At 40.3% G+C, this 25,388-nt stretch overlaps 2 protein-coding genes across 4 annotated transcripts in view; one reads left to right on the plus strand and one right to left on the minus strand.

The window, feature by feature from the left end:
- Ctnnb1 (catenin beta 1) overlaps positions 1 to 18,638 on the plus strand; it is a 34,932-nt gene extending 16,294 nt beyond the window's left edge. The window contains exons 2-16 of one of the 3 annotated variants that reach the window (XM_027932090.3): positions 4,351 to 4,411; positions 4,846 to 5,073; positions 5,237 to 5,490; positions 5,620 to 5,858; positions 5,947 to 6,148; positions 7,388 to 7,532; positions 11,571 to 11,674; positions 11,753 to 12,091; positions 12,344 to 12,502; positions 14,297 to 14,416; positions 14,908 to 15,058; positions 15,154 to 15,275; positions 16,293 to 16,353; positions 17,311 to 17,531; positions 17,835 to 18,638. In XM_027932090.3, the coding sequence (XP_027787891.1) occupies positions 4,399 to 4,411; positions 4,846 to 5,073; positions 5,237 to 5,490; positions 5,620 to 5,858; positions 5,947 to 6,148; positions 7,388 to 7,532; positions 11,571 to 11,674; positions 11,753 to 12,091; positions 12,344 to 12,502; positions 14,297 to 14,416; positions 14,908 to 15,058; positions 15,154 to 15,275; positions 16,293 to 16,353; positions 17,311 to 17,519 (2,346 nt within the window). In that variant the 5' untranslated portion in view covers positions 4,351 to 4,398 and the 3' untranslated portion in view covers positions 17,520 to 17,531; positions 17,835 to 18,638. Of the gene's footprint in view, positions 1 to 4,350; positions 4,412 to 4,845; positions 5,074 to 5,236; positions 5,491 to 5,619; positions 5,859 to 5,946; positions 6,149 to 7,387; positions 7,533 to 11,570; positions 11,675 to 11,752; positions 12,092 to 12,343; positions 12,503 to 14,296; positions 14,417 to 14,907; positions 15,059 to 15,153; positions 15,276 to 16,292; positions 16,354 to 17,310 lie in introns of all 3 variants that reach the window. The other 2 variants (XM_027932091.3, XM_034636292.2) reach the window with 2 other exon arrangements.
- Ulk4 (unc-51 like kinase 4) overlaps positions 18,094 to 25,388 on the minus strand; it is a 516,944-nt gene continuing 509,649 nt past the window's right edge. Inside the window, exons 37-38 of the mRNA XM_071600065.1 lie at positions 24,967 to 25,052; positions 18,094 to 22,237 (exon numbers count right to left, since the gene is read on the minus strand). Coding sequence (XP_071456166.1) covers positions 22,159 to 22,237; positions 24,967 to 25,052 — 165 coding nt within the window. The 3' untranslated portion in view covers positions 18,094 to 22,158. The remainder of the gene's footprint in view (positions 22,238 to 24,966; positions 25,053 to 25,388) is intronic.

The raw sequence follows: 25,388 nt of genomic DNA on the forward strand, positions 1-25,388 counted from the left end.
AATAAATTAATAAATGTAAAGGATATTATCTTGATCCAACTATTTTAAATAGTAAAGTTATATTCTGAGACAGAATTGACTGCATGTGTTTATAAAGGGGCTTATTTTGCTGGGCGTGGTGGAGCATGCCTGTAATCCCAGCGGCTTTGGAGGCTGAGACAGGAGGATCACAAGTTCAAAGCCAGCCTTAGCAAAAGCGAGGCACTAAGCAACTCAGTGAGGCCTTGTCTCTAAATAAAATAGAAAATAAGGCTGGGGATGTGGCTCATTGGTCAAGTGCTCTGAGTTCAATCTCCTGTACCCCCAAAAAATAAAAAATAAAGGGAATTATTTTTATATAATATGTACACGTACTCCATAAAAATAAAAAAGGGTTACATTAAACATTTATCATGCTAAAAAAATACATGTAGCCAGAAAGTTAAAAAAAAAAAAAAGTTTAAGCACTTAATCTGCATAAAAGTTAAAAACATTTTTTAGGGTGGATGGTGTTGATGTGATAAATATGTTAGATAGGCGGACAAAACTATAATTTCAGACAACTTTCAAAAGTTGACAAGACTTTGGGTAGGTTGGTCACTTGAATGATGCCTTCTGTGAAAATTATATTAACTTATGCTCTGTCAGTACTTATTTAAATACTTATTTCAGTATTTTGGAGCTATGTGTCAAGGGACTTAAATGTTCTTACCCTTAAACCCAGTAGTACTACTTGTAGAATTTCTGGTAATGGAAGAAATGAGGGATGGACAAATTAAACATCCAAGAGTGGGAGGAAAGCTTAAATTATAATATAGACACATGCTGTATCTATATTATATGTATATATGTATAGATACATGTTCTACAGTTACTTTGTTGAATGTAATATCACTATAACTAAAATGCCATCATTAACTATGTGCTGGTCTTACCAAGTTATGGAAATGACCAGGAAACCTTTTAGACTGAGCATATATTATTTTATGCTGGGGTAGGGAAAACAGTTATTGGGAAGAAGGAAGAGATCATTTGGGGGGAGCATCTTTATTTTCCCTGCCACAAAGACATTTTATATTTCTAATAGCCACTTGTGCACTAAGACAATACCAAAGGCACATAAACTTTAGGTATTTTGGAGAAGCAAAGGTCTTTTGGTATTTGTTCCTTACTGCCATTCCAGGAAGACGACTCCCAAGACACATACATAGCCAAAGAGCAAAAACAGAAAGAAACCTAGAGTGAAATGTGACTTAAAAACTTATTGTTCAGTGAAAAGTTTTTAAAACAGGAAGATTTTGGGAAAATGAATTAATTTTTGCAACGGCAAAGCATCGTCAGGGACAGTTGGTAAAAATGCACATGCATGTGCTTTTAGATGTACAAATTAAATTATACTTATAACTTTTTTAATCCCTGGAGATACATCAAAAGTTTCTGATAACTCCTGAAATAGAGAAGATTTTAATAGAGAAAAAAATGATTGCCTTTGTTCTAGTACAGATTATGGGAAAGGTGAATTGTTAGTATGAACTGCCAGTATAAAGCTGTCATTTTTATAACACCTGCGTTAATTTTAAATGGTAAAGTAACTCCCAGTTAGTAGTACTGTACCTTTTAAAAAAACTTAATAATTAAGATAATGTTATCCTGGTGATAACTGGAAAGATAAGTTTAAGGTGAATTCCAAGTTTGTTGTATTAGAATTCTCATGTGACTCCGACAGGAGAATTTATAGAATATAAATCAAATAGCAAGATGAATTTTGAGGTATTCTTTATAAAACATTTAATTGGAAAGAGTATATACTTACATAGCAGAGAAGACCAAAGTGAAGGACGCATGTGTCCACCAGCACCTTCTTTCTTTGTCAAAACATAACTTGGGGGGAAAATAGTAAGTTGGTAGTAATACAGCTTTTAAACACAAAGCATTCTGATGGAGTTAGTGATCATCTGCATGTAAGAGCATTTAGTATTTCATGATTTTTAAGTACCTGCCTGCCCATCTTAGTTGGTACGTAGATCTTCCCACTTTTGTTTCTTATAAATCTTTTTGAAATGTCTGTTAGTTGGAGTTTTGATCTCCTGCATCGATAGTCTTTGTCTTTCTCCTTTATGCTCTGGAAGCATAAATAAAGTTCTATTAGATAGTTTATTTATTCTCTCTAATGTATGTGTGTGCAAAGTTAAAATATTTTTTTACCCCCAAATTTTTACGTTTTGTCTGTTTCTGCAGAGTTGAGTTTTTTTTGTTGGCTTTTCTTGAGCTTTTTACTATGATGTTAAAGGTTGTTCTGAAGTGATTAGTAAGTCTTGGCTTCTTGTAAGCTCTGGGCCTGGCCCCTTTAATAATTGGCAGGGTGTGGTGGAGGAGAGCCAGGCCTTGGCCTGGAAGCTCTGGTTAGAGGAAGAATGAGGAAGGTTTTTCCTTTAGGGCAAGACTCTGCCCTACCTCTCCCTGGATGGTCCCTTCAGTTTCTTTGGTGAATAATGTTCGGATTTTTGGTTTATTTGGATCTGTGTGCAGAACATTGTAGGAGTGAGGGGACCTATGCTGTAACTCTGTAGTTCCCCATTTTTACTTCTGATTTTTACTAATACTTGCTAATGGACATTACCCCACCCTCATCTCAGGGTTGCAATGAAGAGTGAGAACAATTCTTAGGCGTTGAGAAGTCCCCAGCCTACTAACGGATTTTGTAAGTTTGAAACACAAACTTACTTTTTTTTCTGTAAAATCATATAAATCATATTCAAGTTATCACGTCAGCCCACAAAGTTTATCTAGTAACCATGACTAAAATATTTTGACTTGCATCAACAGTGAAGATCAAATCCTATATTTCAGTGAAGCCTGATGTATGGAAGCACATAACCTGTTGACATGACTGCTAGTTGGTTTCTGAGTTTGTTGGCATTGACCAAAGGAGAAGCTCAGTATAGAATGTTTTTAATATCCTTTCCCAAAAATATACTGGGAGCTGGAGTGAGGAACGTATTTTCCAGGTGGGGTGGAGAGTGATAAAGTAGCCAGTCATAAATATAAGCAAAAATATAAGCTAAAACACAGCATCCATGTATAGAGAATTTGAGTGCCCAGCACGGTATTTCTCAAAGTGTGGTCTGCACAACATATACTGCATCCTAAAACATTCATTTAAAAAATTAAGGTTTCTACCAGGCATGGTGTCACACACCTGTAATCCCAGCAACTCAGGAAGCAGAGGTGGAAGATTGCAAGTTTGAGGCTAGCCTTAGCAACTTGGTGAGACCATGTCTCAAAATAAAGGGTTGGGAAAAGTGGCCCTAGGTTCAATCCACAATCTCAAAAGAAAAAAAAGAAAAAGGTTTCTATAATCCCCTTCAGTTCTGCTGAATCACAATATTAAACATATAATCCATTAGTAAATTGGCTTAAAAAATGTCTTATTCCATATCTTTACACACCCAATACGTTAATTTGTAAATATTCAATATATTAATTTCTAGTGCTTACTTTATAATTAAGGATATTCTGTCACTAGAGTCCATTCTGTAACTGTTCTCATTTGAAAATGAGTTCCTGTGTGATTCAGTATTTTACATCAATATTGTGTAGTAAAGCTAAAATTCAGACATCATTTAAATTTATATATATGCAGCAATTATTTTTGATACTGATTACAGTAGTATCCGAGTTGGCAGAATTTGTATTTATAACAAATCATTGCTGAAGATTTGAATTTAGAAAAATTTTACTAGTAAACCTGATTTTGTGTTGCAAAGTCATTTTACTTAGTGGAAAAAAAAAAACCTAAAAATCACTGTTTTGATCCACTCACCAAAATCTGTTTTATGAAGTTCTTTTAGGTGACATTGTAATGTATCAGAGAAGAAAACAAATAACGTGTTTTTAAAACCTGTTGGGCCGCCTCCTCTGTCCAGAGGGGATCTCTGTTTTGTTGTTGTTGTTGTGTGTGAAATGTTAAAATAGAAGAGATCTTTACCACAGAAGTTTATTTATTTATTTTTTTATTTTTAGTAGTTTCCCCTACCCCTTGACTTTCATTATTAGAACTACTAAGCTTTCTCATCAATATCTTGAATAGCCATAATTTATTTTTCTACTAAAAAGAGGTGGCAGTTAAGGAAGAGCTTTAATTAAAAAGTTCATCAATAATGGAGCTCTGGTTGGTGTGTTTGGAGGAGATTTTGGGGGTTTCTGTTTTACTAAATTACATAGATGTTTAGTTTCTTTTTGTGTGTTGGCGTGCGTGTTGTGCAGGTGGGCATAGTCCTTGACACTTATCAGGTAGATATCTTAGTGACTTCTGAGTATTAAAATCAAACTATGTTTAAATCCTAATGACTTTTAATTAACTTTTTTCAGGGTATTTGAAGTATAGTGTACAGCTGCTTTGAAAATCCTGCGTGGACAATGGCTACTCAAGGTTTGTGTCATAAAGCTTTAGTTACTGAATTGGGGCTCTGCTTCATTGCCATTAACCCAGTCTGGCTCAGATCCCCCTGCTTTCCTCTCTCCCTGCTTACTTGTCAGGCTACCTTTTGCTCCATTTTCTGCTCACTTCTAATGGCTTGGTGAAATAACAAACAAGCCACCAGCAGGAATCTAGTCTGGATGACTGCTTCTGGAGTCTGGATGCAGTACCATTCTTCCACTGATTCAGTGAGTAACTGTTAGGTGGTCCCCTAAGGGCATAGATAATTTCATCGCTGAGCTAATCCTATCATTCTGCTTTCCTTGGCTGCCTTACAGGTTTAACTTTATTTCTAAAAGTAATTAAAAGGTCATATCACAGATTTTTTTTTTTTTTTCAAATTAAGGTAATATTTTCAGTGTACTAATATGGTTTCATTATTACAGCTGATTTGATGGAGTTGGACATGGCCATGGAGCCAGACAGAAAAGCAGCTGTTAGTCACTGGCAACAACAATCTTACCTGGACTCTGGAATCCATTCTGGTGCCACTACCACAGCTCCTTCTCTGAGTGGTAAAGGCAATCCTGAGGAAGAGGATGTGGACACCTCCCAAGTCCTATATGAGTGGGAACAAGGATTTTCTCAGTCCTTTACTCAAGAGCAAGTAGCTGGTAAATATTAATGCCTTACTGAAAGAATGCAGTGTTTAGAATGAAAGTTTTCTTGGAAAATTAGGATGTGATAGCTTCGATAAAATGAATGGTATGGTGAAAAGAGAGTAATTCTGGTGAAGTCTGAACTTTGGATAGTAAGTGTTGAATTTACCTTTCCCAGATATTGATGGACAGTATGCAATGACTCGAGCTCAGAGAGTACGAGCTGCCATGTTTCCTGAGACGTTAGATGAGGGTATGCAGATACCATCTACACAGTTTGATGCTGCTCATCCCACTAATGTCCAACGTTTGGCTGAACCGTCACAGATGCTGAAACATGCAGTTGTAAACTTGATTAACTATCAAGATGATGCAGAACTCGCCACACGTGCAATCCCAGAATTGACAAAACTGTTAAATGATGAGGACCAGGTAATCAGTCAATCACATAGCTAGCTTTTCAATCTGCCTTAAAGGAAATTCTCAAGGGAATAGTTTCACAATAGTTCTTCAGAATCAGTATTTGAAAACTAATGATGTCTCTTAATTCCTGTGTTAAAGGTGGTGGTTAATAAGGCAGCAGTTATGGTCCATCAGCTTTCTAAAAAGGAAGCTTCCAGACACGCCATCATGCGTTCTCCTCAGATGGTATCTGCCATTGTGCGTACCATGCAAAATACAAATGATGTGGAAACAGCTCGTTGTACTGCTGGGACGTTACACAACCTTTCCCATCACCGTGAGGGCTTGTTGGCCATCTTTAAGTCTGGAGGCATTCCTGCCCTGGTGAAAATGCTTGGGTAAGAAAATATGTCAGGGTACTTGAAACTAAGACACAAAGAGAATGCAATCACAACATTTCTGATGAAGCTTTTTTCTCCTTCCCAGTTCACCAGTGGATTCTGTATTGTTTTATGCCATTACAACTCTCCACAACCTTTTATTACATCAAGAAGGAGCTAAAATGGCAGTGCGTTTAGCTGGTGGACTACAGAAAATGGTTGCTTTGCTCAACAAAACAAATGTTAAATTCTTGGCTATTACAACAGACTGCCTTCAGATTTTAGCTTATGGTAATCAAGAAAGCAAGGTAAAAAAAAATTGTTTTGTGGTTTTCATGGTGCATAGGAGACCTTCAGTGTGATATAACACAGATCCTTGAAAATTCATAGTATTCTTCACCCTTTGTATGGATCCTAGACAAATTGGGCATCTCTATTTCTTTAAATATTTTGAATATGTGTAAAGCACTATGCTAAGTACTAGAGGTATAGCAGGCAAGCTTCTTTTTTAGTTTTCAATCATGGGTAGGAGAGAGGCATTGAAATAATGAACTAATTACTAATTCATGTGTTAAGAAGAAGAGGAGCTATGAGAGCACATAAGAAATGAAATAAACCTTAGGAGACCTGGGAGGAAGTGATAGTTGAATTCAGCTTTAAAAGATGACAAGGTATTGACTAGGTGAAGGTTAGGTGATGAAATGGCATCTTTCAAACTCCTAAGGAGGGAGGAGGATGTAGATTCTGGAATTTAAAAAGTACATAACTGGGCATACTGGCATACCTATACTCCCAGTGACATGGGAGTTTGAAGCAGGAGGATCACAAGTTTGAGGCCAGCCTTAATGAGACCCTGTCTAAAAATTAAAGTCTGAGAATGTAACTGTGGTAAAGTGCCCTTGGGCTCAATCCCCAGTATAACAAAAATAGAGAGTAAAAAGGAATAACCGTTTGAAGTAAGGCTACTGTTGACATAGATCTTGCAGTGCTTTGTAGGAATTATTAAAAGTAAAGTGGGAACCATAATCTTCAGCAGAGGCATAAGGTGATGGGATTTGTTTGTAGAATATTAGGGATAGGGTCTGGAGGTAGAAATATACAGGAAAGTAAAGAACCAGAATGAATGATTATTTTACGGTATCTCTTAAAAGTGGATATGATAAAGAAAATTAGAATGTCAAAGATGAATTTCAGATATCCATTTTGGTTTAAATTATCAACGAATCAGTTTTGATACAACTTTCATCGCTAGTGCATACCAACATGGTTTTGTTTTGTTTTTGCTTTTGCTATAAACAGCATAGGAAGAAGGAAATCAGACCAAAGTTGATGTTGTCTTGGGAGAACTGGGATTCCTGAATTTTAGTGCAATGCCATAGCAGGAGAGGTTAGATAAAGCCCTAGTATTCCTAGACCTCTAGGGTCTAGGAATACATTTTAGTCTGAAGGCACGCTGCTTATATTCTGGTGTAATAAGTTAATAATATGGCTTTTCTCACGCATTTGACCAAGATTCCATGACTAACAATATGTATACATCTTTCTAGCTGATCATTCTGGCTAGTGGTGGACCCCAAGCTTTAGTAAATATAATGAGAACCTACACTTATGAGAAATTACTGTGGACCACAAGCCGAGTACTGAAGGTGTTGTCTGTCTGCTCTAGTAATAAGCCGGCTATTGTAGAAGCTGGTAAGTATGTGTATTTCAAGATCTTGTGTACAGTGTCTGTAATTCTGATTAGATTACTTACTTTAGGACAAGGGGAATTTACCAACTGAAAGTAGATAGTCCTATTGAATTTATAGCCAAGATCACATTCAAAAAAGGGTACGTTCTTCTTGTCCCAGGTTTGGTGCTATTTAAATTTAATTAAACTCACATACAGTGTTTTGCTTTGGTATTCTGTATTGTCAGTGAGCTGTTGGTCTGTTGTGAAAAATAGTTTTTACTGTTTCTACTGTTCCTCTGTTGTTTTCCCCGTAAGTATTTTTAATGAGGCAAAAATTGTATGTGTTAGTTTATATTGTGTACATGTTGGCGGTAGGAAAAAAGAGTACATGGTTTGCACTAGGGTCTTTCGTTAGAAGTCTTGTAAACTGTTATTTTTCAGCTATCTAGCGTCCTTTCTTCTTTCTATAACCCACCTAGTATCATCTACCTAGATTCTCAAACCAAGCTTTAGATCACTACTGGGAGAGGAAAAATATAAAGGCATTTAATAGAAGAAAATGTTGGGATATAGAGTTGGTAACACACTTTGTGTTTGTTAATAGTAATTTTACTTGAGAATTTATGGGAAAGAAGGGGATTATGATTGCCTGGATTGGCTTGCTGACAGTGGGATCCATAAGCTTGAGCTAGGCAAGTATGGCTGAGTTCATAGAACAAGAGGATGTAAATTCTGTAAGCTCTTCCAGAGACACCCGTATTATTTGTTTAAAAGTACAGATAATTAGGCTAACTTAATCATAATCCCTAAAATGTTTTTTTTTTAAGTGAAGATAAACAACTTATTTGAAATGACAAAAGGTCTGTTGGTAGCTTAAAATTTATGGAATGGAAGCCTAGGAATATTCTATTCTTTTTTTTTTTTTTTAAGATTTCCACTAAGTTATTCTAATGTTTGTTTACTCTGAACATACTTAGCACCTAATGTATTTTAAGCAACGGATTAGGCACATGATATACCTTGGGTAACACATAGGGTTCCTGTGCTTATTCTCATTCTGGGGAATGTGACAAAAATAAATTGGAATGCATGTTATGTGAGAAATGAATAGCAAATAATGAAAACAGAATTAATGGTGATGGGAACTGGCTAATTGGAAGGGGCATTACTACAAAGGAAATATTAAATGGGACTGCATGGTAAGAAGGAGCCCTTTCTACTGTCTAAATGGGGGTAGTGGTGGTAAATGCTTTGAAGGTAGAGAAAAGAAAGAAATGTGTAGTATGAGTAGGAAAGAGATCGTGGAGCTTCACGTGCTGAAGAAGAACATGTAGATAGATAGAATTTGGTAATAGGGTGAATGTCCCAGTGGTTGATGAATTAGGCAGGACAATATCATGCAGGACTTTCTAGGCTCCTTTTGTTTCTGGAGTTGTGTGCTTTATTCCAATTTTGGTGTAACTTCAGTTAGTTTGGAAGAATAGGTGGGATCTGAATTCTAAAGGATTCCCTAAGGTTATATTTATCTTAAAGATAATAAGAAACTAAACATTGATGTGGCTATGTCCTAGTAGTATGCTGTTTTTAAGGGGCACAGCCATATCAATGTTTATAGTGGCACAATTCACAATAGCTAAACTGGAACCAACTTAGATGCCCTTCAGTAGATGATTGGATAAAAGAAATGTGGCACAATGGAATATTACTGAGCAATAAAAGAGAATAAAACCATGACATTTGCAGGTAAATGGATGGTGTTGGAGAAGATCCCAAAGAAACAAATGCCGAATGTTTTCTCTGATATAAGGAGGCTGATTCATAGTGGGGTAGGGAGTGGGAGCGTGAGAGGAATAGATGAACTCTAGATAGGGCAGAGGGGAAGGGAGGGGATAGAGGGTTAGCAAGGATGGTGGAATGTGATCGACACTTATTCAAAGTACATTTATGAAGACACGAATTGGTGTGAACATACTTTATATACAACCAGAGATATGAAAAATTGTGCTGTATATGTGTAAGAATTGTAATGCATATTCTGCTGTCATTTTTAAAAAAATCAATTAAAAAATTTTTAAAAAGTAGAGGGAAACCATCATAAACAGAATCATAAATTAGGTAATAAATAGCATTTTAGCTCTCCCCAGGGAAACAATTTTTTTAGTGTACCAGTTTTTGCCAGGAGAATATTGATATATATTAAATTTGGGTCTCTGGGTTTGCCTTATAAAATTTACTATTTTGTATATAGCCCCTGGTGGGATTTTACCTCTTCAGCCCAGTGAAATAAAAACAGAAAGGAGAACTCTCTACCTAAAATTACTGATCCTACCAAATAAACACAAGCTTTTCTTTCCTTACCATAGGCCATTTGCCTCAAATTATTTAAAAATCTCCGTATAAACCTGTTGCAAAAGAAAAAAAAAAAAAAAAAAAAGCTAACAAGAAACTTTGGTTGTTGAACAGTGGCATAGCACCAGAGCAATGTGTTTGGAATATTAATACCAACATTGTGTGGATCAATAGTGTGACCAAAAGTTTAAGAGGACCAGATCACTGAGATGTTATAATAGGAATGAAATACTTTGTTTTTAGAGATATATGGCAAATTTGTCAATGTTTGAGACTTCTGAAAGATTCACATAATATAATAGGTAAGGGACTAAGGGAGCAATCAGAAGTGGTTTGTGGTGGGGAGAACACAGGTACTGTGAAGATAAATGAAACTATCAGAAGGATTGCTTGTTTTTTTCTTCTTTTTCTTAAAATAAGAAGCTGACATATTCAGAGTGTAAGTAGGTATCTGGTAAACTATATGGTACCAGGATGCAGATGAAGGCAGAACTAGAAATTTTAGAAGTTCTTTTAGTCCATGAAGGTTAAGATAGGAAGAAAAGTGGAGAGGGTCGGGGACAGTGTCTCAAAGTCATCTGCCTGGGACTTTCCACTTTAGACCTGCCAAATCAGAATGGTTGTATGTTTTTAAAGTCTCTTGAGATATTTTGATGAGCAAGATCCATTCTCTTAGTGTTAATAACTGTGTAGAGGGAGGGAATGAAGTCTTAGTGGAAAAGAAAGTTGTCATTTAACAAATTCTGAGCATCAATTTTATGCAGATCACTGTAGCTGGAGCTACTGCGAGGAAAGAATCTGAGAGAGATGATCTGACGGATGAACAAGGGAAAGTGTCTCTCGCTGCATTCAGAAATGTTATTAGTTCAAGAGAGATGGTGAAGTTAAACTAGTATGGAGGATTGGGTTTCATTTTATATGCCTTTTCCAGAATAAATTTCTCCCATTAAAGGTCATAAATGAAGGAAAGTGTGAACCTTTGGGCTAATATATTTTGGAGTCAGTGACATTTGTTATAAGATAGGGTCTTACTATGTTGCTCATACTGGCTCAAGCTATCTTTCTGCCTCAACTTACCGATTAACTGAGACTACAAGCACATACCACCACACCAGGCCCGTCAGTGACTTTTATATGGCCACCTTTCAGAATTGGTTTCTACCCCAGGAATTTACATAGTTACTTCAAGACTTTGCTCAAATGTCACTCTCACTCTGAAGTGACCTAATTACCTACTTAAAATTGCAATGTGCCCTCCAATTATCCTATGTTGTTTTTCTTTGTAGTGCTTAATACCTGTATTTTAATTTATTAATTGTATATTTGGTATCTGCTACCTCCCTCATACTAGTGTATGTGCAGCTCAGAACAGGGTCTGGTACTAAATAAATATTTTTTAAATGACTGCATGGATAAAAAGAAATAAGTAATAGAACTATTACCTACAGGGGGGCAATGAAGATAATGAAGACATTTTCCATATAGGAAAAGAAGGAACTATAGATATTTCACAGAAGTTGTCACTAGTGAGGTGAATTGTTAAAGAAAAACCAAAGTACACCCTGGAAAATCAGGAATAAAGTATCAAGGAGGTGGGGAGATTGACTTTGAAAATAAAGAGGGAGATTTATGTGACTGTAGAAGACATTGAGAACTTTCAGGAATGTATAGCTAATGGCCGTTGCATTATATCCTTTGTAATTTTCTAGGTGGAATGCAAGCATTAGGACTTCACCTGACAGATCCAAGTCAACGTCTTGTTCAGAACTGTCTTTGGACTCTTAGGAATCTTTCAGATGCTGCAACTAAACAGGTAAATTCTGAGGCAGCTGGTGCTTTGGTGATAGGATTTAGATGCATATGTACTAAGCATCTGTTTTTATCTCCATAGGAAGGGATGGAAGGTCTTCTTGGGACTCTTGTTCAGCTTTTGGGTTCAGATGATATAAATGTGGTCACCTGTGCAGCTGGAATTCTTTCTAACCTCACTTGCAATAATTACAAGAACAAGATGATGGTGTGCCAAGTGGGTGGCATAGAGGCTCTTGTACGTACTGTCCTTCGTGCTGGTGACAGGGAGGACATAACTGAGCCTGCCATCTGTGCTCTTCGTCATCTGACTAGCCGACATCAGGAAGCAGAGATGGCCCAGAATGCTGTTCGCCTTCACTATGGACTACCAGTTGTCGTTAAACTCCTACACCCACCATCCCATTGGCCTCTGATAAAGGTATGTTGTCAAATAGAATGCCGTCAGAATTGAAAATGAACCACCTTTAGCTATTAGATGACTGTCTAGGCATAGGGATTGATAAATAGGAATTGTATTCCTTAAGAAATGTGGCTGGAATGAGGTTCGGATTCTGAAATTTTGTGTAGTTTATTATTGCTTTTTAGTTAATGCCAATCGTTTTAGTGATAATTATAGGCTAAAAAAATGATTTTGTTGATTTGTATGCCATTTCTTCCCTCTTATCTACAGGCTACTGTTGGATTGATTCGAAATCTTGCCCTTTGTCCAGCAAATCATGCACCTTTGCGTGAACAGGGTGCCATTCCACGACTAGTTCAGCTGCTTGTTCGTGCACATCAGGATACCCAGCGTCGTACTTCCATGGGTGGAACACAGCAGCAGTTTGTGGTAGGTAAATCTTTACTATAATATCTGGCATTTTAAAGGAATGTATACATTGAAAACTTCCTCAGTTATTGGCTCTCCCAAACCTCTAACTGCAGGACTGATGATGATGAAAAAAACTAAAATGTTTCTATGGCTGCAAAGAAGATACAGAGTAAAGTGGTCCCTAGTGACATTTTCTAGGACATGTTTTTGGCATGGTTTAAGCAGAGAATGTGGGAGTATAATTTGCTACTGTAGGGTTAGACACTTAATGAGTGCTGTCATTTAATGCATACAGAGGCTTACCTACTTAGGAAATTCAGTAGAGCTTTAATTTGAATACCAGTCTGTATGATTTTAGAGCTTCTTATCCTCCACTAAAAGATAAGTTTTGCTATAAATGCTTTACAGGTCTTTTTACTGTGTCTTCCATGTGAGGTTTTAAATTGTTTTCAGACCTAAGAATATAATATAGAGTTCAAGAATAAGTAATACGATTTTTGAAATCTTTACCCATAATATTCTCATCCTAAAGCTCTCGTGTCAAGTTAGTGTCTTAAAACTAAGTGTATAATCTTGTAAAGATAAAAACACTTCTGATTCCTGAGCCCTTCAAGATTCAGAACTTGAAAAAGTTTTCTTATTTAACCCATTTTTGTCCCCTGTCCCAGATGTGGAACACACCTATAAAAACTTAATACATTTATGTATAATTCTGTAATATATGCTTATATAATAGTAAGAGTATGATTATATTATGTACCTGTGTCAATTTCATTGCAATAATCACAGAATATAGAAAACTTGGGATTGGGTTAAATTAGGTTATTTTAAAACAAAGACAAACCCTACTGGAAAAGATCTTAGGATTCCCATATTGCTAATTGTTCTGTGTATTCACTCATATTGTGGCTTTCCTTTCTCCATTTATTTGTTATTGACCCATTTCCATGGAGTAGCTTAATAGAATGCGGATGGGAACCTTTTTTAAAATTTCAAAGAAGGAAGTTGTTTATAAAGCCACTGAAAGCAGAATCATAACAAAACAAAAAAATTAACCCAGAAACAGAAAGCATATAATAAATACTTTACAAAAGCTAACTTCCTTCTCCTATATAGTTGTTGTTAAAATAGTCTTGGTAGACATGAAGAGTAGATTAACTAAGTAAGTATTTCACCAAATAAATGTAGATGTCCAAAAATAGGGAAAATAGCAAGAGGTAGTCTGAGCATTATTCTGTGTGTCATCTCAAACCCTCTTACCTAGCATGGTTGGTATCTTAGTATAAGAGAATTACCTTTGGGAATCAAGGCATACAGAAATTGCACAATTGGTCATTGGTGTCCCTAGGGTTTTGTTGTGGTACTACCGGGGACTTGCATTTTCATTTACCCCTTGCATAGTGCACATATAATATAGTTATATTATACTGTTTAGGAAATAATGACAAGCAAAAATTATGTGTGTTCAGTATAGGCCCAGTTCTTTCACTTCAAATACTAATGATTTGTGGTTGGTTGAATCTGCAGATGTGGAACCCATAGATATAGAGGGCTGTTTGCTTTGTGCACAGCCCTGGGTATGGAGGAGGGGTGCTGCTTGGAATTAGTGCTGCCGGGGCGCCTCCTTTCAGTGACATTTCACATGATGGAATCCTCCCTCATTCCTGAACTAATTGTAGATTATGGGGACCTTTGGGTATATAAGTGAATAATTATAGTCTAGTAATTGCTGCTCAGAATGAAAAGCTGTTCAAGTTTTATAAACTTTAGAGAGAAGACTACCCTATTTGTTAACCATATTTCTTTCGATAGGAGGGTGTCCGCATGGAAGAAATAGTTGAAGGTTGTACTGGAGCCCTTCACATCCTAGCTCGGGATGTTCACAACCGAATTGTAATCAGAGGACTAAATACCATTCCATTGTTTGTGCAGGTATGTTTCGTTTTTAAGTGAGGTATTCTGGATCTAGATTTTATATGTTCTTACGTTTTCAGAAAATTAAGAGACCAAAATAGAGACAACCAATACTTAATTTTATGAAAATGTCCTTCATTTTCCTTTGTCATTATAAGGAGAAACACTGTGACTAAACCTTCAAGAAGAGGGGAGAAACTTCACATTACATTTTTAGGGTTGCTCAGGTTTGGAGGATGGAAGCTGGCCTGGGCTGCCAGGGCACAGGCATCCAACCAGCTCTGGTTTTTCTAGATCTTAGATTCAAATGGCCTCTGAAGAAAGGATTTGTAACTCAAGAGTATTCTAGATAGAATTCCAGTGTTCTAGAGCATTATTCAGAGAATGTGATTTGAAACCAATAAATGCTGCTCACACTCCCAATTGGGAATGTTTGCACCGCAGTGGGGTGCTTGCCATGCTTTTAATTTTAGATTTAATTAGGTCTTGTTTATGTGTTTTCTCCTTAGCTGCTTTATTCTCCCATTGAAAATATCCAAAGAGTAGCTGCAGGGGTCCTCTGTGAACTTGCTCAGGACAAGGAGGCTGCAGAAGCTATTGAAGCAGAGGGAGCCACAGCTCCTCTGACAGAATTACTTCACTCTAGGAATGAAGGTGTGGGTAAGTAGAAAAGGAACAAAAGCCTTTTAGTGGATATGTGCGGACAGTAAAGCCTCAGCTTTTCCTCAATGGCCATTTTTCTCTTCCTTTCCCAGCAACGTATGCAGCTGCTGTTCTATTTCGAATGTCTGAGGATAAGCCACAGGATTATAAGAAACGGCTCTCAGTTGAGCTAACCAGTTCCCTCTTCAGAACAGAGCCTATGGCTTGGAATGAGGTAGGCAAATGTGTTCACATTGATCTGGTAGTTTGCTAGAGCAGATTGCTAGATTGTTGTTTGCAGCACTCAGTACATGTTCATTTTCATTGATGGTATCCCTGGATGGAGTGTTGGTTGTCTTTATGCTGTTCAGCAACTGCTTTGAGGAAGAAGGAAGTAACCAGTTCAGAATCATTTAAACAAGTTGTCCCTTAGAATTCATAAGGAAGATATTTTTGAGGAAGGGTATATAGGAAAGAGGCAGAGGCAGTGTGTTAAGCAGTTAATTCAAGTCAATTTATTGATACTTTTTTAAAAACAGTTTTTCATATCTATAACAAATAAAAGTAGAAACGAATTTTTCTTCAGTGCAGGATTTCATTGAAACACTGTAGTAAACAAAATTAAAGCCAACCTGGAAGTCTGTTTTACCCACCCTATAATAATAAACTACAGAACATAGTCATACAGTGAATTATATTTGTTGAATGAATGGAAAGAAAAATTGGCAATCTAAGGTTTTTTTTTTTTTTTTTTTTTAACAGTGAGTAATGTGTTAGTTGGGTTTTTAATAGACATTAACATGTTCCAACTTGAGCCACCCATCCTTATGCCAAACCTATTCTCATAGGTCTTCTCTGTCTTAGTTAATGGCAACTTTGTTCTTCCAGCTGCTCAGGCTAAAAATCATCTCTTTCCTACAGTACATTCTGTCAGCAGCTCCTTGGAGGGGGCATGGGGGCATTGTGCCCGTTGGGTTAATTGCTATATCTCTAGCACCAAAAGTGCAGTGTCTAGCATATAGTAAGTGGTTAGTATGTTTAGTTGAAAGAATTAGTTAAATGTTTTCTCTTTGCACACAATTAAAAATAATATCTTTGAGGGAGGGATGTTTAAAGGACTCTGATTTTTTAAAGTGTTTTTGTAATATTGCCTTCCATGACTTTTGTAATCGTCAGAGAATGCAAGAAAGTATAAGTTGAGAATTTTCATTTTTTCCTTGTATTCTTTCTTACCTTGTACTCATTTATCTAGACTGCTGATCTTGGACTTGATATTGGTGCCCAGGGAGAGCCCCTTGGATATCGCCAAGATGGTATGTCTCTCATATTTCTCCATATTTAACTCCAGACCATGATAAAGTTATAAAATTTTATGACAGAGCCAGTTTGCTCTTCTGGGAAACCAGTGTTGGCAAGAAAGTAGTGGCTGCAATTAAAGGCAGTTCTTAAATTCCAGAGTCAGCAATACTGTTTTTTTAATTGAGCATAGGGAATTTTGAACCACACACACTGAGCATGCAGCAGGATCACACCACCAAATACACGTCACTTCTGGATCTGTGCTGTGTAGGATGTTCCAGTTGCCTGGCTTTTTATTCTTTTTGGTCAGAGAACCCATAATACCTTTGTCTGCAAATCTATCTATAAGCTCAGATGGGGGGGTATGTGTGTGTCAGTACTTATGTAGTTAGTTTTGAAAAGCTAATTTGAATCTTGATAAGATGAAGGATAGAGTAGACTAATAACTCTGAACCTTCTTAAATTCATGATCTCATCTGGTTTTACCTAATTCCTAAACTCTGAAACTCATAGCCTTCTTACCATGGCAGATCAATGTCAACCCTTTTTAAGGTGTCATTGGAAAGAGTGTCTTGAGTTTTGTTTTTTGTGGGTATAACCAAAACTTCACCCCATCACACTGCCTTGTTATTATTTCCCTAATCAATGCCTAAGAGGCCACACAGTGGATTGCCATTTTTTTCCTCAGGCACCTTAAGTCTCTTCCAGGGTAAAAGCAGAGTGTTCAAGAGTATGTGGATGGTATGACTGAAACCGCTGGTGTGCTTCTAGTGAAACACACGGCTTATGTAGTCTCACGGGTGGCCTGGCTCTTGAGGCCTACAGTGAGTCACTGCTTGGCTCAAGAAAGAGGTTCAAGAGGTTGGAAAGGACTGTTTTCTGACAAGTTTGCTACTAAACTGTGGCTGCCCTAACCTCAATGTCAACCTGTGTGTTTCTCTCCCATTTTGTTGCCACCCCAAATTTTCTAGATCCCAGCTATCGCTCTTTTCACTCTGGTGGATACGGCCAGGATGCCTTGGGTATGGACCCCATGATGGAGCATGAGATGGGTGGCCATCACCCTGGTGCTGACTATCCAGTTGATGGGCTGCCAGATCTGGGACATGCCCAGGACCTCATGGATGGGCTGCCTCCAGGTGACAGCAATCAGCTGGCCTGGTTTGATACTGACCTGTAAATCATCCTTTAGGTAAGAAGTTTAAAAAAGCCAGTTTGGGTAAAATACTTTTACTCTGCCTACAGAACTTCAGAAAAGACTTGGTTGGTAGGGTGGGAGTGGTTTAGGCCTATTTGTAAATCTGCCACAAAGATATATACTTTGAAAGGAGATGTCTTGGAACATTTGGATGTTCTCAGATTTCTGGTTGTTATGTGATCATGTGTGGAAGTTATTAACTTTAATGTTTTTTGCCACAGCTTTTGCAACTTAATACTCAAATGAGTAACATTTGCTGTTTTAAACATTAATAGCAGCCTTTCTCTCTTTATACAGCTGTATTGTCTGAACTTGCATTGTGATTGGCCTGTAGAGTTGCTGAGAGGGCTCGAGGGGTGGGCTGGTATCTCAGAAAGTGCCTGACACACTAACCAAGCTGAGTTTCCTATGGGAACAATTGAAGTAAACTTTTTGTTCTGGTCCTTTTTGGTCGAGGAGTAACAATACAAATGGATTTTGGGAGTGACTCAAGAAGTGAAGAATGCACAAGAATGGATCACAAGATGGAATTTATCAAACCCTAGCCTTGCTTGTTAAAAAAAAAAAAAAAAATTTTTTTTTTTTAAATATCTGTAATGGTACTGACTATGCTTGCTTTGAAGTAGCTCTTTAATTTTCTTTTTTCTTTTTCTTTTTTTTTTTTTGCAGTAACTGTTAGTTTTTTTTAAGTCTCTTGTAGTGTTATGTTATAGTGAATACTGCTACAGCAATTTCTAATTTTTAAGAATTGAGTAATGGTGTAGAACACTAATTCATAATCACTCTAATTGTAATCTGAAGAAAGTGTAACATTGTGTAGCCTTTTTTGTATAAAATAGACAAATAGAAATGGTCCAATTAGTTTCCTTTTTAATATGCTTAAAATAAGCAGGTGGATCTATTTCATGTTTTTGATCAAAAACTTTATTTGGGATATGTATGGGTAGGGTAAATCAGTAAGAGGTGTTATTTGGAACCTTGTTTTGGACAGTTTACCAGTTGCCTTTTATCCCAAAGTTGTTGTAACCTGCTGTGATACAATGCTTCAAGAGAAAATACGGTTATAAAAATGGTTCAGAATTAAACTTTTAATTCATTCGATTGTGTCACCTTTTTTCCTTGACATTAAGTGTTACAGGAGTCTTAAGTTTTCCCAGACTACCTTCACCCCGAGCAAAATTCACATAGTGAAAGTAATAATTTTAAGTTGTAATGAGAGAGAAGACCTTACCCTCTGCATAGGATTATTTGCCAAGTTTCTTTAGTACTTGGCCCTGGGTTTAAAACGCCCCCCTACCCCCCACCCCCAGTGTATTTCAGCCTAAAATATTGTGATTCTAACTAAAGAACTAGTACTCCTTCACCCTAGCCTCTTGGTGTAGTTATGGGTTTAATCTTGATCTTGCTCAGGTAATCAAAGGCCTCCCCAGTTCAAAGGTATCTGGGTACTTGTCTTTGAGCTACACTAAGCTAAAAGTCGAGAAAGCTGAAAGCCAAATAATCACCCTCTTTTAGATGGTGTTTCATTTCAAGTATTTTTTAAAAGTATACGAATTTGAACTTCAAGAACCTTTACCCAAGCGTGACTCAGAGAAGGGAATTTCTTCAGCTCCACTTTGAACTGATAATTAAACATGCTTAAGTGTCTATGTCTATCTATCTGAACATAATCAGAGAGCCCGAACAGGTCTTCTTCCACACCATCTGCCAGATGAGCCAGTCATCCTGGTGGTAGGTCTGACAGGGTTCATTGCTCAGGACAGACTTGTAAAGACTTGTGATTTTAGTCTTTTAAAGTGAAACTGTTTCATGCTTAAGGAAACCTGTTGGTTTACTATGTTTAAAACATAGTGACTGACAAACATGCATTCAGATCAACTTCATCTAGGGAAGACTTTTTGTAAATATTTCTTTCATAAAAACAAAATGTTATTGGAGTTGAAAGAGGGTGCCTCATGCATGACAGAATCAGCCAGTACTGATAGGTTGGTTAACACTAAAGACTGTTAGGGGACTGAGTTAAATATATTGACATAGGTGCAGTAAAATAGGATGAAGGACAATCTAGAGCTTACATGTCAATATTAATAGTATTTATGTAGACTGTGTTTAGACTGTTATAGATGTGGAACACCTATAAAATGGGTTAAAGGATTTATAAGCTAGACAACATCTTAGAACTTTTGCCTACTGCTATACTTTTGAAGTTCCATTTAAAACACTCTGATCAGCAGGGTATTCTGGAATGTACTTAGAAGCACTAAGGGCAGTTAATCACCAAAATATTTAGGAAGAAAGAGAGGAAGGCTTGTTCTAGTAGCTGTCAAGCCTAACTTTATAAAGAGGTAGTTAGCACTGTTGTTGGCACAGCACCAGAAATGTGTACAGGATGTAGGCACTCAGAGAAACTTTGGAAGTAGCATAGGTCAGTGAGGAAAACTTTCATAAAGCTGTAGAACTAACTATTAGATGGCCAGAAAAATAACCATTACCACAAAATATCAGGGTTTTAAATAAAGGTGGTACCAATACTGGTTTGGGTTTTGCCTCAAAACTCCAGGATGTCTGTGGAGCATGATGTGATACCCCATGTTGCAAGCCCATGTGTCCTGGTGTCTTTGTTCACACAAAACACATACTATATAGTAAAAGAGCCACAGTTTCACACAATATGGGTGTGGGTACATTACAAGATCTCTTTCATACAATACTGAACAAAAGCAATTTACTAATGCATGCTATAGAACTTAATTTTGTTAAAGGGGGAAGGGAACAAGCTATTTAAGGAAAGAATTCATAGATGGTGAGACTAAAAAATTATGAAGTGCTTAGATGACTACAAAACCCAGAATGGTCCTTAACCTGGGGAGGGGGAGGTGCCATAGGCTCTTTCCTGTAAATTGAAATGGTGGGACTTGGGGAAGACAGGGAATAAAGCAGCCAGCAATGTTGAGCTCTGGCCAGGAGTGGTCCACTGGACAAAATGATTCTGAAATACCAAAAACTTCCCTGTTTTGTGTGCAACACCAAAGATTACTCCCTGCTTAAATCGAAGGGGGAAAGAGTCTTCCACTGCTCCAAAATACTTCTGAGAAGACTCCACACCCTGAACCTTAGGGCTGTTCCCTCAGGAACAAATATAAAAGGAGGGGTGACAGATACAAGGAGACCTGTATCTGTTCTGTGCACCCAACAGGCAGAGCCCCTGAAGCTGATCCAGGCCTCTGGCTGCTCCACTAACTACCCCGTACTCTGGCAAGATCCCATACTCTGGCAGGCCTGAACCATAGGCATCTCGCACAGCAGGACTTAAATCCTGAGGCCTTCTCACCGTGGACATGAAGTAGACTATGAGAGGGCAAAGGAAACTGCCTGTGGTGGGACACAGAATACACTGAGTCACATATCAAGCTCTGAATACCTACTGATGGACACAAGGGTACAGAGTCACAGTCTTGAATTCAATCAAGCTGCGCGGCCTTGTGGGCAAGTAAAACAGCAGCCCCCTGAGTGTTTTCTCATCTATGAAATGAAGCTAAGGCGGCCTGCTGTGCAGGCTGTATTGGGGATTGAATAAGGTAATGAACATTTTTTAGATGGGGAAAATGAGGCCTCAGAGAGGCCAAGGGATGGCCTCAACTTGTTGAAGCTGTCCAAGATCCAACCCTACCTTCCAGATTCAAGAGTAAGCCTTCCCCAGGACAGCAGTCCTGCATCCTTCCACAGTGCACACCAAATAACTGCACTTGACTTGCAGGAAAATTAAAAAACCTCCCTGTTTTGTGTACAACACTGAAGATTACTCCCTGCTTAAATAAAAAGGGGAAAGAAGAACCTTCCATTGCTCTGAAACACTTCTGGGAAGACTCCACACCCTGAACCCTAGGGCAGTTCCCCCTAGGAACAAATAAAGGGGTGGAGGTGTGCTGGGAAAATAGGGAGACCCATGTCTGTTCTCTGGACCCAACAGACAAGACAATATGAGGCAGAAGCTAGAAAGCTTTCCAGGATAAGGTGGGTAGGTGGTAACAGTAAGGGAAAACGATCTTGATGCCATCATCCCATCTAGTTGGGCATACTGTCTAGGAAGGCAGCATTCCTGAGCCTTTTGCATTCCTGTAGGCAAACTCAACCTATCTGTTCTGGTTAGTAAATCTTGCCCAGTCCTCCCCAGGACTACTGAAATCAGTTTGTCCCTGGAACAAAAAAGTCCTGACAGGTAAAGTGGGAGGAAGACAAGGGGCTGAAACTACCTTCCAGAGGCTTGCTCTGGAGTTGCAGCTGGGTAAAAGATCTTTCCCATAGAGAAGCAGACCCAGAACTGTTTCTGACCCTGCTTTAGTAGCACAGGCAGGGCCTACTTTAGTGGAAGCCTACTCAGCCCACACGGAGAGAATTCTTGATCATGGCTAGCAAACCTGGGCTTCCCTACAAGAGCCAACGAGTCCATTCTGAACCAGTTGTCTAGGGCCCAGAGTTAGTGAGAGAACTTGAGTCCCAGGTTCTGGGTTCAGCTGAGTTTTATTGGGTCCAGGCCCAGCTGTGGCTGGTGATGCAGCAAATGTCTGGGAGAGGACCTTACCCACGCAGCCAAGGCTTGGTGTTGCAAAGTGGGCCTGCACTAAGTGCCTTCCTGCTTCATGCCCACGGCTTGGAGGATTTCCAGGGCCAAGGAAGCCACCACACTGTCAACAGATAAACTGTGAGAAAGACCAAAGTAGACAAGACTTAACAGGCATGTGTGGGGTGAAAGGCCTTGATCAAAGGGGTTGTCCTTTTCATTTAAGCATTCAGTGGGACAGCAGCTTCCTAGAGCTCTGTACATGACCTCTCTGGAAAGCAGAAATAAGAACCCCTGTTCCCGAGCTGTGAGGTGAGAATCCTGCTGCTCACAGCTCTGGTGGGGCTCAGATCTGGCCATGCTGGTGTCCTTAAGTTAGGCCCTGACTCTCTCACATCAAATCAGCTTCTGCCAGGAGCACTGATACTGCACTATAAGGACCTGACAGCAGCCAGACTGCTGAGCCTGCACCCTCAGGGGACCTTCCCAGCTCCTTCCTGGAGCAGACTTGTGGGTCCTAGAGCCACTCTGCATCCTCACTGGCCTGTCCTGCTCCATTTTGCCAGTTCCTGGCCAATCAGCCAGGAGCTTTGGGTTTCCTGCTCTCAGAGGTATAGATGCGCAATTAAAAACTTAAAGTGGAAACTTGGTCACCCCCAGCACATTGTTTGAGACACTTGTGAACCTATGATTTAGCAACTGTTAGCAAAGAAAAGAATGACATTCACATAGCACTGACCCTTGAAGTGTAAAATTAGCTCATGGCATACTCTTGACAGCACAGAAATAGAGCTGTTACCACATAAACGGTTGGGTGGGGGTGCCACATGAAAGACGGGTGGCAGTGGGATGGGGCTGCAACCAGGACATGGTGCCATGAATTCCTGCTCTGTGCATCAAAGGCCCCGGGGAACAGCGGGAATGCTTTTGAACTCTGGCCTGCTCCTGGCTGAGCCCAGGCTGGTCTGGTGGGGCCAGACTGCCACCCCGCCTGCCAGAGCAGCCCCAGAGGGGCTGGCCAGGAAAGCAGATCAGCCTGCGCAGAGCAGCATCAGAACTGAGAGAACTGCCACCTACTCTGGCTGGGCCATCTGAGCCAAGTCCAAAGAAGGCGAGGTTTACCTGGTGTCGATGTTTGGTTGCTAGAGTGATGTGTGTGGGTGCAGGAGAGGCCACCACCTGTGGAGTGCTAAGCCTTATTTGGACAATTTAAAGCACATTTGGGTCTAGCTCCCCTGTATTGGTCCAGTACAATGTGTTAGCTTTGGCTTAAGGGCAGGCAGAGGGCCCTGCTAGGTGAGGAGCCCCACAAAGGTTGACATGGGAGAGCTGGGAGCTCTCAGGGGCTATCTGTCAAACTCCACTCCTCAATGGCTCCCCTCACCCCCAGTGCCCTGCTTGGGGTGACTACACCACGACTCTGCAGAAGGCCAGGATCCATGGATACCCACAAACCAGCACAGCAGGCCTGCAGCCCAGCCCCAGAAGTCCATCCACACCTGACACCACAGGGGCCCAGCAAGGTGGGAAGGGACCCTTTGCCTCCAGGCCAGCCTCTCCTAACCTCACTGGAAAAGCTGGAGAAAAACCACTGATCTGTTTTTTGCAGAGGAGGAAAAGGGGCTGGGGCAGGCCAAGAACTGGTGTCCTCCTCCCCACAATCCAGCATTCAATGGGACAGGCGGGCTGCCACAGAGCCACTGTGTAGACTCATCTTGACAACACGGCGGCCATGTATTAACTCAAATGAGTACCAACCCGAAACACGAGCAGGGAGTTCACAGAACCCTGCGGTTCAGAAAACAGAAACCACAGGAAATGCCTGACTCCATGATCCACGGCACACACTGAATGAGGGTCAGGCATCTCTTAGGGCGTGGGTCCTCCCCAGGGTGGGGAGAGCAGCTGGGATCAGGAGACTGGCCTGTTCAACCTCTGGCCACCTCCCTCAGCTTTGGGGGCAGTGGCCACAGGGAGGAAGGCTGCATTCACCAACCTCTACCCCGGCCATGCTGAGGCACTGACTTCAGAGTGAGGCCAGTTGCACGGCACCAGCTGATAAGGGATGGGTGCTGGACCACAGTGAAAGTGGGCACCCCTCCCACGCCACCCCCTGCAAGTTCAGTGGGGGCAGCTGTATGTTACTGTAGGATGGTCCTCCAGTGACTCGTTCTCATGTCCAAGTGTCAGCGTTACCCTGGGCTGAGATGCCAGTGCCTGCCCTCAGTGTGTCACATGCTCCTCGGGGACAGACCTACCCCTGGCCTAATAGGGACCTTACTTCTAGGATGTTCTAGACCCACGGACTGTCCAGCTGAGGCACAGGAGGCTGGCCTAACCCCACACTCAGCTTCTGCGTGTGGACTGCTCTGTTCCTGTGTTCCCAGTCTGCCCCCTGCAAGAGTCAGCTGATCCTCGTGCCGTGAAGCAGGCTGAGCTGCCAGTTCTGCCCCAGGCCTGCTGGGCCTGCAGGTCAGCCACAAGGTACTGATGACAATGCCTCTGGCTGAGGTGCCATGGGGGCATGTGTACGAGGCCAGCAGGCACTGCCTCTCATCAGGCTCACTGCATCTGCACCTGGTTACCGTCCACCCAACCTCCTGGCATGTGGTGGGGATACCGCCATTCTGCAGAGCTTAGGCTTTCTTTCCCCATATTGATCCCTGTTCCCCCCTTCTTTCCACTATAGTGAAGCTTCCCAACAGGTAGAGGGCACAGAGCTCCTCCCCACTGAAGTGTCTCAGTGGCAAGGACAGGCTCGGTGGGAGGTGTTGGTTCCTGATATAGGAAGAAACGAGGGGAGAGGGGTGGTGGAGAGCATCTGCCAACCCTGTGCAGGCTGCTCGACTCCTTCTGGGCCCCACGTACCTATCACCTGGAGCCAGTTGCTCCAGAGCCTGCAGAAGGCTGCCAGCATTCTTGAGGCTTTCTAGGTGCTTCTCATTGGAGGTGATCTGCAAGGGAGGTGAGGAGAAGAGAGTAACCAACTGGTCCATCCTGACTCGCCCTCATGGATGGGCACCCTGAGTGTCAGGCCCACGTCGTGCTGAGGCTGCCTGTGGCACTGGAGAGTGGGCCTCCAGGCAGTCTGCAGCCCCCCCCCCCGCACCAAACCCTGGAGCCCAGAGTGCTACTGACCATGAGGATATAGGCAGGAAAATGAGAATCTGGGGTGGGCACAAGGGAGTCCACTGGGACTGGAGTTGACCAGTTCAGGGTGGGTCCCTCAGGATGGTTTGTGGTCTGGAAGCCTGAACATTCCAGTTAAAGCAAAACTCCACTGTCAGTGC

This window comes from Marmota flaviventris, chromosome 1, assembly GCF_047511675.1.
Source record: "Marmota flaviventris isolate mMarFla1 chromosome 1, mMarFla1.hap1, whole genome shotgun sequence".
Lineage (NCBI taxonomy): Eukaryota > Metazoa > Chordata > Mammalia > Rodentia > Sciuridae > Marmota > Marmota flaviventris.